The sequence below is a fragment of the Sinohyriopsis cumingii genome, chromosome 7 (genome assembly GCF_028554795.1).
Source record: "Sinohyriopsis cumingii isolate HCF-2022 chromosome 7, ASM2855479v2, whole genome shotgun sequence".
Taxonomy (NCBI): domain Eukaryota; kingdom Metazoa; phylum Mollusca; class Bivalvia; order Unionida; family Unionidae; genus Sinohyriopsis; species Sinohyriopsis cumingii.
In genome coordinates this window covers 107,727,107-107,745,809 of record NC_142967.1, presented here as the reverse complement: position 1 = coordinate 107,745,809, position 18,703 = coordinate 107,727,107, and the positions used below count along the sequence as shown (strand labels likewise).

The 18,703-nt window shown below is 35.1% G+C and overlaps 1 protein-coding gene across 3 annotated transcripts in view; it reads right to left on the bottom strand.

The window, feature by feature from the left end:
• The window catches only part of LOC149795906 (uncharacterized), a 40,378-nt gene that overhangs the window by 12,461 nt on the left and 9,214 nt on the right, over positions 1 to 18,703 (bottom strand). For all 3 annotated transcript variants that reach the window (XM_089965821.1, XM_089965824.1, XM_089965822.1), the window contains exons 3-6: positions 10,055 to 10,357; positions 8,727 to 9,029; positions 7,337 to 7,639; positions 6,009 to 6,311 (exon numbers count right to left, since the gene is read on the bottom strand). In XM_089965821.1, the coding sequence (XP_089821947.1) occupies positions 6,009 to 6,311; positions 7,337 to 7,639; positions 8,727 to 9,029; positions 10,055 to 10,357 (1,212 nt within the window). The remainder of the gene's footprint in view (positions 1 to 6,008; positions 6,312 to 7,336; positions 7,640 to 8,726; positions 9,030 to 10,054; positions 10,358 to 18,703) is intronic.

Sequence of the window (18,703 nt, the reverse complement as noted above, 5' to 3'; positions counted from 1 at the left end):
TGGTATTTGATGTAACTGTACTTCTAATGATTTTAGATTAATCAATTTTCATGCAAAAGCAGCGATTAATGGTTTCACAATCTAACACTTTATTTACAAACGTTTTATCCATTGCATGGATATTTCCTAGAAAACTTTGCTATTATTAGCTGGTTAGTAAGTTTATAACCAATCCCCTGTGCAAATATCTGGTGATCTTTTAAAATCTCTGGTAGAGTCAGTGTGACAATTGGCCAGAGAGTTTAAATTGCATGTTGGAGAAAATAATTACTGTATCTTTATCATATGTGAAGATAACCAGTATTACACTGCTATTTTTTGAAACTTTTTAACTGGTTTACATTTAGCTCTGAAAGATTAATCCAGCTTGCTTTGTGAAAAGCTTATGTTAGAATCATAGTCAGATAGAATTTTAAGGAGAGTGGATGTAAGTTTTTCACAAAGTCCAATTGTCTAGTACATATTGATCTAACTCCTAATAGCTGACTTAACAGATCTGAATTTTAAAAGTGATATGGATGTAGATGACAATGTCTATCTGTAGGTTTATAGTATAAATCAAATGTTATTGTGTTATTTTCATAATTAACTGCAGTATCAAGGAATGTGATTTTTTTCCTTAGTGTATTCCACTGTAAATGTAATGGCTTTATGGTAACTATTACAGTATTGGTGGAATTTATTTAGTTCCAACTCTGAACCAATCCATATTATAAAAATATCATCTATAAACCTTATATGAATGTAAAGTTTATATGGTGCAGATTTTAGCACTTTAGCACATTCCATTCTAGATCAGCTGAACAAATGAATCAACCAGAACAATTCCCTCTAACTTGTTACAAAAGTAATAAAACCAGTCAGGGACCTGTGCTGACTAGACAACTTTAATAGATGGGAGGAAATGCCTCCACATCAGTTCAGTCATCATCTTCTTTATTCCTTCTCTGAGACCACAAAATATGAGAGATTCCAGCTAGGCATTAGCAAGTCATTGCAGCATGGAATGTAGAGTACAATGTCACCCACTGCACTCATGCAGGGACAGCAAGGATTAACACTGCACCTACTGCATGAATTACAAAGGATCCTACACTTGGCTATATAGACTTTGGAATGAATGATACACTTGGAAACTTTTCCAGGCAGTGAGATTATTGATGTGAACCAAGAGTGGTGGTGGAGAATGTGAGGGCTGTTGTGAAGGAGAAATCCATTGCCATGTGACAGAAGTGTCTACACCAGGGTAAAGTCCTAGGCCATTGAGAAAGTCATTGAAGACACAGAGGGGCACTTAAAATGAGCCATTGGTTTAAGTGAATGGATGTTCTCACTTCAGGTTGAAAGCATCCACTGACCAGGCTGTCAGGTCTGGAGCTGGTGAAATGTAAAAAGGGAGCTTGTTGTTTAGTTTGTTGCAAACCTGTCCATCAAGGGTCTCCTCAAAGAATGAACAGAGAATCTGCTGCAGGCTGGTGCACAGTCCATTTCATCAGGTCTTTCTTGCTCCACCTAGAGAGAATATTTGCCTAAATATTCTTTTTGCCAGGAATGTAACAAACTCCAAGGGTAGTTTCTTTCAAGATTGACCTCCATGCAGAGAGATGGGGCATGTGTGCCTCCTGGTCACTTGAAGTTCACTACCACTGACACATTGTCTTGGATGACCATGATGCTGTGACTTATTCTGTCAATGCACCAATGAAAGGCTAAGAAAACACTGTCCTCATTTCCAAATTGTTGGTGTGGAGGTAAGATTCTTCCCAAGACCATGAAACTTGAAGAATTAGCCTTTCCAGCTCCAGATGAGCTCCCACCCACAAGCTGATGCATCTGACAAGAGACAGGAGTGATGTCCCAGACCTGAAACCTGTCATGATATGTCAACCAAAATCAGACAAAAATGCAGACCGTGATATACCTGAACAATGTGAGTCCTTCTGTAGTGTCAGATTTGGAGAAATTTAAGAGAATGCAAGTGCAATCTGCATAAGGGAGTCAGGTCCACTGCAGAGTTCAAGGTTCCGAGCTGAGACAGAAATTTACAAGCTGATATGCTCAGCACCTCCAACAGGATCAGAATCTTGTATACCATCACATGGGACATGGACTAATCGTCTGTTCGTGAGAAAATCTATCCCCATACCTTCTTAAATAATATATTTAAAATAACTGAAGCCTGGAATCTAAGCACACACATGATTTTTACATCACTTTTAATAAATCCAGGAAAGTACATGCTAATCAGTGACAGTTTTAGTGTGACAAAAATTCGTTCTAAAATGTACTCCCATTGTAAATCTGTCAGTGAGTTAAGCAGTATAGGGATGTTATTTCTGGAATGGGGCTGGTGGGACCTGGAGAGATGTAAAGATGCTAGAAAAGGTGAACTCCTCTGCCCACTTAATTAAGTACAGGACTAGAATAATAATAAATGCATACAGCAACTTCCTTATATGCATTTTTTCTTTCCTTTCATTCATAATTAAAAAAAGCTTATTGTTTGGCCCAAAATGTATTTATACAGCAAACAATGATTTTTCTTAAATTTTGAAGATTAAATATGTTCTATGTAAGCAGACAGTTTGATCAGTTAAATTTATCCCCACCCTACTGTGAGTACAGGATGCATTCATATAACAATGACCTTTAACTTTGACCTTGAGACAAAGTCATCAAGATAAATATTTGAAAAGAAAGATGTAACTCAAACAGTTATATACAATGTACCCTGGGACAGTGACCTTTATGCAAACAAAGTTTTTACTTCTTCCTCAAAAGATCTGAAAGTTACAGACCAGGAAATTTCTGCAAACGGAAGAAAAAAGGAGCAGAGGAGGATCTTTGAGAGGCAAAGATACAAATGTAACACTTTACCTGATGTGGCAACTGTAGTTGAGGAAAAACTTGTTTTAAAAAAGCAAAGATTTGTTGTAGACAAATGTTACAGCATGCATTTATTGTTTCCCATGATAAAACTATGTAGCAGTTAAAGGATATATATGCTAAGGCATGATATATATCCGTATTATACCTCATACTGGAGTGTAATGAATGACCATACAGCTTGCCTCTACTTTTACTATTCTACAGTAGCCATTGTAAACATTATGATCAAAAATAAATTTAGGTTGAGCTAAATGCAAGAAGTCAACAAGGTATAACTATTTATATAGTACATAATCCAGTGTCACAAAAGAATTATGTTTGCAAACAATGGCAGTATTTCCTAGAATTGTCAACAAAACTTAAGTCTGGTGCTTGTATCATTTAAGCAAACAACAGGAAGACAAGATGGATATAAATTTAATTGACTATTACAAAGTAAAAACTAAACTTTTCAAGCAAAATGTAAAGAAAATTTCAAAGTTTTATCATGTCAGTAATGAGGATGTCATGATTAAATGCATTCATAATGCAAAGCTGTTCAGTAAGAGAGCATTTTATTTACTAAGAAAGCATAACTATATACATCTGAAATCATGCCGAGTTCTTCAAAATTAATAAAGTATTAAATTATTCTTCACCGTTAACATTTGATCATTCATTTTTCAGCAATGGAATGTAGTCCGGGATCTTCTTTGCAACCCAATATATTTGTTTTATTTACCTTAAGATAATTAATTTTCATTTCAACTAATATTATGGATACAGGTTCCTTTCCTTTACAATTCAGGGCAAGGAAACTTTTCAATCCATCTGGGGACCAGAAAATATTGTAAAACAAAACTTCCAGATATCCATCCCACCTCCACCCTTGGAAAATTAAATGGTCAATCCTGAAAAATTGCCACCTGAAGAAGCTTATTTTCGTTCACTTTTTTTCAAAGGCCTCTCACATAAGAAGACTCTTGATCTCTGCAAACTGAGCAACTAGTTAATGCAGATGTTGTTTGAATAGCAAAATGGCTGTTCTGAAAGCTAATTATAAACATTTGCCAAACAAAGAGCCAGTTCTGTTTCCCAATCAGTATGTATGCTGTCAATTAGCAGTAAAAATGTTTTTTATGTCATGGTGCATAATACAAACTAAAACCTGTGCATTATTTTTAATTTAGAATGGATTAAAGTGAGCAGGATGCAGTGACATTGTGTAGAAAAAAACTTTAGCAGAGAAAAACATTTTAAAAATTTTTTTATTTTGTTTAAATAGTGCACTAAATTAAAACTTGATAAAAACGATAATAATAACTAGTAGTATCATCACTAGTATTATTATTTAGTTAATAATAACAACAATAATAATAATAATAATAACACAATGTTATTCAGTGGATGGTATTTGTTCAAAAACCAGATCTGAAAGATGAACTTGCATATAGAGGTTTACAAAGCTCAGTCTGATTTTTTTCTCAAGGGTGATCACTACTGACAAGTCTGTTAAAATATTGACATTATGACTGGGTGTTTAAATTTAAGGTAATTTAACAGGCTCGAAGATGTTCCTCTGAAACTCATTCAAGGTTGCACTGTTTATATTTCTCCTTGTGTCTCTTGTACAAAAATGTTGCTAAATTCACCAGGTGAACAAACAAATATTCAACTACAGTCAAACCTGTAAACAGCAGCCATCCATAGGGCATGGCAAAACGGGCCATTGTACACAAGTGACCTCTGTATTCATGTTCAGCTTTTAATGCTGGTTTTTTTAAAATACCATGCACTGAAGATTTTTATTGTTATTATCATTATTATTGTATTCAAGATTGTATTTTGTGCACTACACAACAAAGTCATAAAATTCATGTTTATATTGTTCTACCATATGACATTAATGTATCCTGCTCACCTTAATCCATCCTATAAATGAAATCATCAGTGGCTCTCAATAATAAGTTTTAAATAATGAAATAACTCCTGGCCATAATGAAAGGGGGATTCATGGGCAAGTACAGGTAGATGAAGATACTGAACTATACTGTCACAAAGTGATAAGTCTACTTCCATTTCTGATGTGGTAACTCAGCTACTTTTCCCATCATCTAGTAAACAAATTGCTTAGCCCCTTTACCCTAATGATAAAAACTGCCTTGCTTTAGAATTGAACATATTCACACCATTGAGTGACACTATCACACTGAGTGGGGGTATGGTGATTACAAGTGAGACAAGGAATGTCTGCATACCAATTCATGTAAAATATCTTTATCTTAACAATTTCCTCATGAAGCAAACATTTAGTCTGCATACACAGAGTGGTCTCTGTAGATACATGCCTATGACCATTTAAAACAGGGAGAAACTGGGTTAGGAAAACACCTGGCTATGGAAGGCAAGTGAGTGTTACATACAGGATATTTATATCAGAAACCCAAGGGGGTGGGGGTGGAGCCATAATTAGAATGATCATTATTGAACAGGCAACCACTAAATAAAGGTGACTGTTAGGACTGTATCAAGTTTCTATTTGAATAACTGGAGAAGTAGTCTGATTCGAATGTTTGGCTGTTTGTTTCGAGACTGTTGATTGGTTTTCAACATCATTTTCAACACACTGGTTATATTATGATAAGAAAACGGAAGCTAAGTGCCATCCCCCAACCTGACTCCTGCTGGTACTGAAACCATGATCACTGGATTACAAGCCCAATGCTTTACCAATAAGCGACATTGACTCCACAGACAAGATTGATGTCAAATCAAGATTTGGTCTATACTGTTCTATGCAAATCAAGATTTGGTCTATACTGTTCAACACAAATCAAGATTTGGTCTATACTGTTCTATACAAATCAAGATTTGGTCAATACTGTTCAATACAAATCAAGATTTGGTCTATACTGTTCAATACAAATCAAGATTTGGTCTATACTGTTCTATGCAAATCAAGATTTGGTCTATACTGTTCAATACAAATCAAGATTTGGTCTATATGGTTCTATACAAATCAAGATTTGGTCTATACTGTTCAATACAAATCAAGATTTGGTCTATACCATTCAATACAAATCAAGATTTGGTCTATACTGTTCAATACAACATAGTCTAAATCAATATTGCATACTTACGTGCAGACTGAAAGGTGAAGAGATCTCTATCACCATCATATTCACACATCCATGGGAAATTATCAGTGCTTGAATTGAAGGATGAAATTGAAACATTAACTCCATCGATGTTGGAACTTAAGGAATATGAATCTGAATACCCAGAACATTCCCCATCTGGATTGCAAGCTCCCAATGGGATAGAATTGTTTTTAATGCTTATGTGAGCAAATGTTCCTGGTTTAAAGGAATTAATCTGACACACAAGTACAACTTTATCTCCATCTTTGGGGGACTTACAGTCTGCAATCAGCTTGATTGGCACTGAAATAAAACAGAATACATACATGTACTATTGTTCATATCAGTAACTCATGAAAAACAACAAATATGTCCAATGAACAATCATGGAGGACCAGCACGGTCTTGTCCCACTCCCCAGCCTCACTTTTTCACTCTCTCTTCCTGTTTGAATCAGCGATACATGCAGAAAGTTTAACCAACTTTTGAAAAACATGTGCATATATATAAAGACTATTTCATGCTCACCTTGAGTAATGGTACAGTTCTGGACATTTTGTATCTAGTGAAGCTTTCCAGGGGAAATCTTATTTATATAATTTTTAACTTGCTTGTGGGCAAAATACAGCAACATATAAAATATGGTTTAAACCAGGCATCTCAAACATGCAGCCGATGGAGTTATTTCCTGTAGCCTGCAGTGACACCCACAATTTATAAAATAATTAATAATGCAAATTTTTTTTCACCACCTGCCAGTTTTTGATAAAACTTTTATTATTACAGTGTTTACTTCTTGTTTCAATGATTTCAACTGGCTACCTTTTATGTGAGCCCCTTTCACTATACGAAATGGTTTCAGAGATGCAGCCCTTGGGCCAATGTGCTAGTACTCATGTGGTTTAAGTTTGAGACCCCTGGTTTACACATTATCTGTTCCTTGTGATGCTTCACAATCTTCAGTGTGAATGTATTATGATGCATCACCATTTAAAACGATAATTTGCAGATACATGTAAATGAAATCATCAGTGGCTCTCAATAATAAGTTTTAAATAATGAAATAACTCCTGGCCATAATGAAAGGGGATTCATGGGTAAGTACAGGTAGATATCAAGACTTGGTCTATACTGTTCAATACAAATCAAGATTTGGTCTATACGGTTCTATACAAATCAAGATTTGGTCTATACTGTTCTATACAAATCAAGATTTGGTCTATACTGTTCAATACAAATCAAGATTTGGTCTATACCATTCAATACAAATCAAGATTTGGTCTATACTGTTCAATACAACATAGTCTAAATCAATATTGCATACTTACGTGCAGACTGAAAGGTGAAGAGATCTCTATCACCATCATATTCACACATCCATGGGAAATTATCAGTGCTTGAATTGAAGGATGAAATTGAAACATTAACTCCATCGATGTTGGAACTTAAGGAATATGAATCTGAATACCCAGAACATTCCCCATCTGGATTGCAAGCTCCCAATGGGATAGAATTGTTTTTAATGCTTATGTGAGCAAATGTTCCTGGTTTAAAGGAATTAATCTGACACACAAGTACAACTTTATCTCCATCTTTGGGGGACTTACAGTCTGCAATCAGCTTGATTGGCACTGAAATAAAACAGAATACATACATGTACTATTGTTCATATCAGTAACGCATGAAAAACAACAAATATGTCCAATGAACAATCATGGAGGACCAGCACGGTCTTGTCCCACTCCCCAGCCTCACTTTTTCACTCTCTCTTCCTGTTTGAATCAGCGATACATGCAGAAAGTTTAACCAACTTTTGAAAAACATATGCATATATATAAAGACTATTTCATGCTCACCTTGAGTAATGGTACAGTTCTGGACATTTTGTATCTAGTGAAGCTTTCCAGGGGAAATCTTATTTATATAATTTTTAGCTTGCTTGTGGGCAAAATACAGCAACATATAAAATATGGTTTAAACCAGGCATCTCAAACATGCAGCCGATGGAGTTATTTCCTGTAGCCTGCAATGACACCCACAATTTATAAAATAATTAATAATGCAAATTTTTTTTCACCACCTGCCAGTTTTTGATAAAACTTTTATTATTACAGTGTTTACTTCTTGTTTCAATGATTTCAACTGGCTACCTTTTATGTGAGCCCCTTTCACTATACGAAATGGTTTCAGAGATGCAGCCCTTGGGCCAATGTGCTAGTACTCATGTGGTTTAAGTTTGAGACCCCTGGTTTACACATTATCTGTTCCTTGTGATGCTTTACAATCTTCAGTGTGAATGTATTATGATGCATCACCATTTAAAACGATAATTTGCAGATACATGTAAATGAAATCATCAGTGGCTCTCAATAATAAGTTTTAAATAATGAAATAACTCCTGGCCATAATGAAAGGGGATTCATGGGCAAGTACAGGTAGATATCAAGATTTGGTCTATACTGTTCAATACAAATCAAGATTTGGTCTATACGGTTCTATACAAATCAAGATTTGGTCTATACTGTTCAATACAAATCAAGATTTGGTCTATACTGTTCTATACAAATCAAGATTTGGTCTATACTGTTCTATACAAATCAAGATTTGGTCTATACTGTTCAATACAAATCAAGATTTGGTCTATACCATTCAATACAAATCAAGATTTGGTCTATACTGTTCAATACAACATAGTCTAAATCAATATTGCATACTTACGTGCAGACTGAAAGGTGAAGAGATCTCTATCACCATCATATTCACACATCCATGGGAAATTATCAGTGCTTGAATTGAAGGATGAAATTGAAACATTAACTCCATCGATGTTGGAACTTAAGGAATATGAATCTGAATACCCAGAACATTCCCCATCTGGATTGCAAGCTCCCAATGGGATAGAATTGTTTTTAATGCTTATGTGAGCAAATGTTCCTGGTTTAAAGGAATTAATCTGACACACAAGTACAACTTTATCTCCATCTTTGGGGGACTTACAGTCTGCAATCAGCTTGATTGGCACTGAAATAAAACAGAATACATACATGTACTATTGTTCATATCAGTAACGCATGAAAAACAACAAATATGTCCAATGAACAATCATGGAGGACCAGCACGGTCTTGTCCCACTCCCCAGCCTCACTTTTTCACTCTCTCTTCCTGTTTGAATCAGCAATACATGCAGAAAGTTTAACCAACTTTTGAAAAACATGTGCATATATATAAAGACTATTTCATGCTCACCTTGAGTAATGGTACAGTTCTGGACATTTTGTATCTAGTGAAGCTTTCCAGGGGAAATCTTATTTATATAATTTTTAACTTGCTTGTGGGCAAAATACAGCAACATATAAAATATGGTTTAAACCAGGCATCTCAAACATGCAGCCGATGGAGTTATTTCCTGTAGCCTGCAATGACACCCACAATTTATAAAATAATTAATAATGCAAATTTTTTTTCACCACCTGCCAGTTTTTGATAAAACTTTTATTATTACAGTGTTTACTTCTTGTTTCAATGATTTCAACTGGCTACCTTTTATGTGAGCCCCTTTCACTATACGAAATGGTTTCAGAGATGCAGCCCTTGGGCCAATGTGCTAGTACTCATGTGGTTTAAGTTTGAGACCCCTGGTTTACACATTATCTGTTCCTTGTGATGCTTTACAATCTTCAGTGTGAATGTATTATGATGCATCACCATTTAAAACGATAATTTGCAGATACATGTAAATGAAATCATCAGTGGCTCTCAATAATAAGTTTTAAATAATGAAATAACTCCTGGCCATAATGAAAGGGGATTCATGGGTAAGTACAGGTAGATATCAAGATTTGGTCTATACTGTTCAATACAAATCAAGATTTGGTCTATACGGTTCTATACAAATCAAGATTTGGTCTATACTGTTCTACACAAATCAAGATTTGGTCTATACTGTTCAATACAAATCAAGATTTGGTCTATACTGTTCAATACAAATCAAGATTTGGTCTATACTGTTCAATACAACATAGTCTAAATCAATATTGCATACTTACGTGCAGACTGAAAGGTGAAGAGATCTCTATCACCATCATATTCACACATCCATGGGAAATTATCAGTGCTTGAATTGAAGGATGAAATTGAAACATTAACTCCATCGATGTTGGAACTTAAGGAATATGAATCTGAATACCCAGAACATTCCCCATCTGGACTGCAAGCTCCCAATGGGATAGAATTGTTTTTAATGCTTATGTGAGCAAATGTTCCTGGTTTAAAGGAATTAATTTGACACACAAGTACAACTTTATTTCCATCTTTGAGGGACTTACGGTCTGCAATCAGCTTGACTGGCACTGAAATAAAACAGAATACATACATGTACTATTGTTCATATCAGTAACTCATGAAAAACAACAAATATGACCAATGAACAATTAAAACGATAATTTGCAGATACATGTAAACCTATTCAAATTCACAGATTATGAATGTGTTTTGCCGTTTATAATACTAGAAAGAATTTAGATACAAACACAAAAATGAAATGCACACATATTTACTGCTGTATCAAGAACAGATCAGTCAATGAATGTTGCTGATATAACATTTTTGAAGAACCTCACGTGATATGCACTGCATATGATATATGTAGATTTTAGGTGACTTCCAATAAGAATCTACTTATCAAATCCACCTTTTTTATATAAATTAATCATTATTTGCATGGATGGATTGATACAAGACCAGACTTATTTGTGCTACATCTCCAACCAATGTTATTCTGAGCAATAATAAACACCACTGCTTAATTCTACATGCTCACACTTTATTCATCATAACATCAAACTTGCAGGCCTGAGAAAAATATTGCCAAATGGAATACATCAAGAATCAATACCTCATACCTCAAATATTCTGTACATGCCACCAAAGAAAACCTTCAGCCAACGGTATTTCAAAAAGTGTGGACTACTATACTTGTGTCTAAAATGTGCTCCAATATGTGTTTCAGAAGACATCTGTCTCTAAACATGTTTATTCAACATTTGTATCAATAGGTGACATCAGACCCTCAATTCATCTATCAGTATAGTGAATCAACACAGGTTGAGAGGGTGTGTGATTTATTTGACCAGTAGCTATAAAAATTGGTTTGCTGACTAGTTAATCATGAAGCAGACTATGTATCAAAAAGCACAGTCCATTATGGGAATAAAGTATGGAGACTGAATCTGACTAGATACATGAAAAATCCATCTCAAAATCTCACGACCAATTCTCAGTAGCATACATAATAGTATTACACCAGGCATTTATTTAATAGAAATCACTTGACTCTGGTTATTAATAACACATAAACAACAACACTAATTGATAGAGAAGCAGTACTTTCATGCATTTCATGTAATCAGCTGCAATGTTTGGACAGCAATTTAAAAACTGGAACCACCCAAAATTCTTTCATCTTTGGTGTTATTGGGAATCAACAACAATTTTCTTGAACTCGTAACATTGGACCTAAACATTTGCAGATTCACAATTGCAAACAGTTTGCATCTTTTTAAATATACACATTGTGACCCTATACTGGATATGGACTTCCTGGAATACAAGAAATATAAAATAAACTTGAATGTAGGGTGGATAAACAGTGTCAGTCTTAAAAAGTGAACACTCCAACTGGACTTGCTCAGTTAGTTCTTAATTATAGGCTTATTATCTTTATTTTGCTATAATTTCCTATAAAACTTGTCCTTCCATATCGTTTTTATACCTCTTCTTTCCTATGGCATAGCATAACAGGAGTATAAAGCACATTCTTGGACTATTGTCAGCTGTGTTGGATATGAAATAAATTTCATTATTGTTGTACCTTAGTAACACTGCACTATGTAATGTCAATTATATTAACAGAATTAGATTTTGTAGGTTTACAGTGTCAAGGATATGTCGAAGAATACTAACATCATTTAAATGACCATTAACTACCAGTACATGTTCTTTAATAAAATTTGGGGACACAAATTTTGCTAGGTCAGAGGGACATATAAATTACAGTACCAGATTTAATTATTTCAGATGGAATTGTAGTTATCTATGTCTTTTTTATGTAATTCTCTAAATTTTTGTCATAAATTTAATTATCGTTTGGTTATGACAGTGGGGAATAACTGTATTTAATGTTAATTCTAGTACATGTAGCAGTGATTCCAGGTAAACATGGTGTTAGCTGTAGCCACTCTAGCTCAGTGGGGGAATATGTTACAATCAGACTATCAAGCCAGTGAAACAAAGAAACCTACATATTCATGTGTATTGAATTTTTTCGACTAGAAGAAATCATTGATAGCAAGTTTCCATTTATAGCCAAACATTTAGTTTTGTGACTATCTGTTGCAATATTTAAGTAGATGTAAAATGTTTAAAATAGAGAAAAGTAGTTAGTGTTAAGTTGGAATAAATTACAGCTGTAGCTTATAAGGAAATGTTTTGCAAATAATTTCCAACCAAACACAACATTTTTGCACATTCAATCTTAAGGAGTGTGAATAAATAGTGGATATATGGCAATAGTGTGGTTATTTAATATAGGTTTTGTGCATTTTGATTTGTATGCTTGAGTTAGATAAATGCCTGCAGTTAACACAATCTGACCACAAGTCTAGAAAGGTACTAAGTGAATGCTGCTCTGAGGGCTGTTTGGATCATTTATAAGTTTATGTAAAGCCAGTCTCCATTTAGAACTACATACAGTAGCCTCCATACTGAATTAAATGTGTACAAGAAATACCTCTGGACTGTCTAATTCCCCAAGAGAACAGTTACAACAGAATAGCACTACAGCAAATACCCCCATTTTTCCAGATTTTAAAAAGTTCAACAGTAAATTCTTACCTTAACTAACTAAGTTTGAAAATTCCTGTTAAGTATTTTTACCTTCTTTGTGACATTATTAGTAAGTTTATATGCATTTGTATACTATATTCTATAAAAAAGACATAGATAACTTCCATTTGAAGATGACACTATACTTCATCTTCAAGTTCTCTCTCTGAAACCCTGTATGGGGATAACATATTTAACAGGACAGCAATGCCTATGGACATCAAATCATTAATCATGTGCTAATAATATCAGGGAGTTAGGGAAAATTCCAGGCCAACAGATAAGAACTTTGCATCAGAGTAACATTGCATCAAGCACTGCAAAAGGTTTATTTGACTGTGAAGGACTGCTGTCAACATGTTGATGTACCAATATGGCTGTTTATCAGACAAACAGAACTTGGTTTTCCTACACAACAAACTGGTCAGGAGTTTAGCGATCACTGAAAAATTAAAAATTGCTAATATCCAGCCATAACCCAAAATTGCATGAGCTGATTTTTACTGATATGCACTGGGAATTCAGAGATAGTCTTGACCTTCTATTGGTTTAACTTGTAATTTTTAACTAAAAAAATGTAACATAAGCACAGTAAAACTCACTTTAGCTTAAATCATTTGTTAAATTTGCATACTGACTCAATCAATGATCTTTCCAGGTGTTGTTTTAGATTATAAGAATGAACAATGTAAGCATCAGTTATCTGTATCAGATGTTACTGTTTTCATTAAATGCTGGAAAGTTGAAGGCAAACATTCCATAACAAATGGCATCACTTTATATGGATAAAGTCCATCTGGAGTTACAAATGCCTAAATTTCCTTTGCTCTTTCTGTGAGTGGAATTTGCCAAAATCCTTTCAATTGATAAAACTTGGTGACATATTTGCATTTCCAAATTTGCCAATCCATAGATTATTGACACTGGAAATGCTCTGTTTTGGTGACACTGTTCACTTTTCTATAGTCAGTATACCTATGGAAAGTATTATCTGGTTTTGGCACTTTTATTTGGTTAAACGAAACCGTTCTCCAGCAATTACTGAATTTCCTTTTTCAAACATTTGTGTTTTAGAGCATTCATCTTGTAATGATGCATCACAGTTGTAGAATCTACAATTTTAACATATGGTAGATTTTATCTGTGTTGGAACATTTGGAAACAAGTGCTCATATTCATGTAATAGCTTTTTACTTCACTCTTGTCTCATGGCTGCATACGAAAAAGTTTCTGACCCAGACTGTTCAATATTTCTGATTGCTTAAACCAAAGTCACTACAGTCAGATTGCATGTCATTATTTACATCCTGATGATGTGAGACAGATACAACAAAACTGATCGACTGATTAACTGGGTTATCCCTATTAACATACTCCTTTAATGTATTTATATGGCTGAGTTGTTTCTGTTTTTGCCTCCCAAGAATAGTAATGATATTATTTAAGTCACTTATTTTCTTTTCTACCTTATAAGGACTATAGCGCTTGCCATGAAGTGGATTTTGAGGTATGGATAAGAGAGCCAGAACTCCTTTCCTTTTCATTATGTTATACCTTAATTTTATTTCTGACTGAGTAGAGTGAAGATTATTTCTTGCTACTTAACAAACCTTTGACAACTTGTATGTCAAAACAGAAGCACAGTCATGATGATTAATCTCTCAATCTTTGGTTTAAAGAAGTTTTAATAACTTCAATGATTCATGGACAGTATGTCCAAAAACTAGTTCAAAAGGACTAAAACTAATGATTCTTGAACTGATTTCCTAACAGCAAAGAAGAGAAAATGAACACCCTCGTCCCAATCTTTTCCTATATCAAAGCAACATGACCAAATCATATTCTTCGATGTTTGACGAAATCTTTTTAAATTCCCTTGACTTTTAGGGTGATAGGCAAAAGACTTAAACAATTGGATGCCTAATTCATGCAAAACTTGCTGGAGCATTCCAGACATACAATTTGACCCTCAATCAGATTGACATACTTGGGAAGGCCAAAAAGTGTTTAGAAAAAGATTAAATGAGACTTTATCAAAGTTTTTACTATGGTGATAGTTTTAATTACAAAGGAACTGCTTCTGGAAATCTTTTGGACACACACATAATGGTCTACAAGTGCTGTATATGCAAGCCCAAGTCATTATTGAACACTTTTTGATGGCTCCAGGGCAAAATCTCCCCAGAAGCCATTAAAAGGTTGTTGCTTATTGTACCAGTCTTCAGATTTGTGATTCCATCCACTCTTGGGAAAACTGAAGGGTTGGCACCTTTGAAACCCTTTCTTCCTCCATTTGAAGTTGACCAAATGTAACTGTCACAGTAGGCATTTTAGATTCTGGTGGGGACCACTATGGTGTCTTCTACTACACTGGCAACTGAGGCATATTTGGATGAAGACCCAACAACTGAGACTTCACAAATCTCTCTTTACTCTTTAGACTTTTCCACAACACAATGGATGTCATCCATGCTTGAACTGCAGAATTTACATATATTGCACTTTGACATTCTAGATGAGTAGAAGATATCTTTCAATTTCGGGAGGCGTTGACTGTACAGAGTGAAAACTTAAACCGGTACATATTACCTCACAGTGAAGGTAATGGGGTAAGAGATTCTTCACTTTGTTTTTATGCAATGTAAAAAAGAAAGCTAAAGTTGCATTTTTCTTGGACCACTTGACTTGAGGGGTAGCAGAGTTTATTTTCTATTGTTAATGTGATTGGGAAATGTATTCAATGGAGAAATAAAACACATGATGGTAGTTGACCCGGGCTAATCTGACCTATATTAACTTTAATAGAAAGAAATTCATTATTTCCATGAAAGGCAAGAGATTTCAGAGTCATCCTTTCTTCCTAAAATAAGGGGCATTTCCTATTACTGCCATCACTCACCAAATTTCCCTCATACTCTAACTTATCATTAAAAAATCATGGAACTGACATTTTCTCTGGGGTTTTCTTTACACCCTGGTTCCAGTGAACATGTCCTGTAAAGACATCCTGTGATCAAAAGGCTGAGCAAGATACTTCAGTTACTAATTCAACAGACTCTATCCTATAATTAATCATTAGATAATACTAGGTGAGATTAGTAGTAATTTGGAAAGACATTAATGGCTTATAATTGGATTAGACATTACTTAAGAGTTTGGGTGACATAAAACAGCCTGTTATCGATTTTCAAAGTTGATTGATGTGAAAGTATATGTAACCTCTCAATGTGAAAACATGAAACTCTATAAAATCAAAATATTAAAAAAATTTAAAAACTGAATTTCATGTGTTGGAATCAAGTTAAAAGGACATAAATATGTATCCTGTCATTCCTATAAAGTCAATTTTAAGTTCCCACATTTGACGCAAACAGTACCAAGCTTGAGTAGTTCTTGTAGGTAACTGACAACCGGATCCTACCCAAAATGGAATGCTAAAAGATGCTTATGGTACAGGACAGTATGAATAACAGCAATTTAGTATGAAAGGAATGATGAAATGAGATGATGTGCATATTTTAATATTTAAAAAAAATGGAAATTTGTTGAATATTTTTAATTTTTCTCCATTTGCATGCTACACTGGTTTGATGAAAATCCACCCTCTTTTGAAGTCAAAATTCCTTACCAAATTGTGCAAATCTCCTGATCTCCTGATCTATTTTTAGCCGACCTCTCTATTCTGTCATATGCACTAAATAAAATATGTAAATTTCCATCTGTCAGGCTGCCAACCAAACATTTTAGTCTGTAGTGGAGTTTCCAGCCTTAATTAAGATAAGCCATTGTGTGAATGACATGACTATTATAAGAATATAAGGTTGCTAGGATTAGATATAATATTAATAATAATTAATGACTTTATTTTGAAAGGGTGACAAAATTAGTTGCATGGAACCAGGGCCACTGAAAGCAATCACAGGCCCTGGGGTAAGAAACACCCAGGCCTCTCTAGTTCTTGTTCAAACAAAAATTTTCTTGTATAAAATTTAAAAGTGTTGTTCGGCCAAGGCCCCCTTACGGGCCCCGGCTCCAGGGATATATCCCCGATTGCCCCCCCCTCTTGTCAGCCCTGCATGGAACTAGTCCTATGTGACCCTGTACAGTGTACATGTACATGGATGCACACAGGATTTAAAAAAATAGCATTAATAATAAGCTACATGTATATACAGTCATAAACTGAAACCGCTCCGGTGGCCTGGTGGTTAGAGCGTCTGCCTCGGATGCAGGAGGTCGTGGGTTCGATCCCCGGCCGAGTCATACCAAAGACTTACAAAAACGGTACTAACAGCTGCCTCGCTTGGTGCTCAGCATTAAGAGGTTAGTGTTAGGACTGGTTGGCCCAGTGTCAGGATAATGTGACTGGGTGGGACATCATGCTACATGTCTGCGGCATGATGCCCCAGTGCTAGACATCACTATAAACTGCCACATTGCAGACATCGTAGCAATATGACTGAAAAATTGTTAAAGCTACGTTAAAAATCCAAATCACATCACATCACATAAACTGAAATGTTTGTAACAACATGCTCCAACTAGGTCCATGGTGCATGTACAGTACAGGTGGGTCCATGGTACATGTACAGTACAGGTGGGTGCATGGTGCATGTACAGTACAGTTGGGTCCATGGTGCATGTACAGTACAGGTGGGTCCATGGTGTATGTACAGTACAGGTGGGTCCATGGTGTATGTACAGTACAGGTGGGTCCATGGTGTATGTACAGTACAGGTGGGTCCATGGTGTATGTACAGTACAGGTGCAAAAGAGTTCCCCATTGACTCAGCCATATAGTGTTGTATATGACTTGCAATTCAGAACGAGTTATTTTTGTAAGGCATTCTGATTTCAACTTACATGGAATACATTATCAAGCTGTTGGACAAATTGAAAAATTGTGAGGTGATCTTGCATCTTATTAGCCAAGCTTGATACCATCTTGTAAGGCGTAGTTCTGATCCTGTTTTGATAGACTTGGAAAATATACCACTCTCATCACAATCTTTGGTAAAATTGATTGTAAATGAGATCCACACATATGAAAAAAGATGGTCTCGTGTCTGATTGGCTGAGCTTTTTAGCACTCTTTCAAAAAAGTTTTTAAATTTTCTATCTTTGCAGTATTAGAATTTACATTTTACATGGCACCATGAAGACTGCTGATGCGTGATTAAACACTATACATACGTGAATACTTCAAAACTTGGAACATATGATTATATTAATATAATCTAGGACATGTTCTAAAATAAGGAAGAGCCATGCATCGCAATGAAGTACACTTTAGAGGCCATATATTTGACAGACATTTGATCAAACTTGGAATATTGTGTACAAGTAGACAAACAAGAAAAATGTCAGTATATGCAAAATGTAAGTTGCAATTTGATGCAATTGTGAATATTTAATTTATGCTGGATACCTGACCTCTGTCTTGTTGAGGATGAGCCTACCTGATTTCTGTCTTTTTTTAAAGATATTTACGAAACTTTCTGTTTAATCAATGTAGACTGTTCTGGAATTTTCCAGGTGCCCTTCCCCCATAAGTGTGCAGTGGTTTTAGAATTACGATTTTGTAAAAATCAGGCAGATTGTTAAACAATATATAACGAGGCTTTCTGGGGTTTTTTCTCCATGTGGGAAAAAAGTGCCAGGGTTGGCAGTAAGAAACAGGGATGACTGGCAAGCTGGGAACAAACACGTTTTGGGGCCTTAGAAACAACCTACATCTTGGGAATTCCAGAAGAGCCTTTTTGAATCATAGGTCTGATGACAGTTTGTATATATTAAGTAGAGGTTTTGTAAAC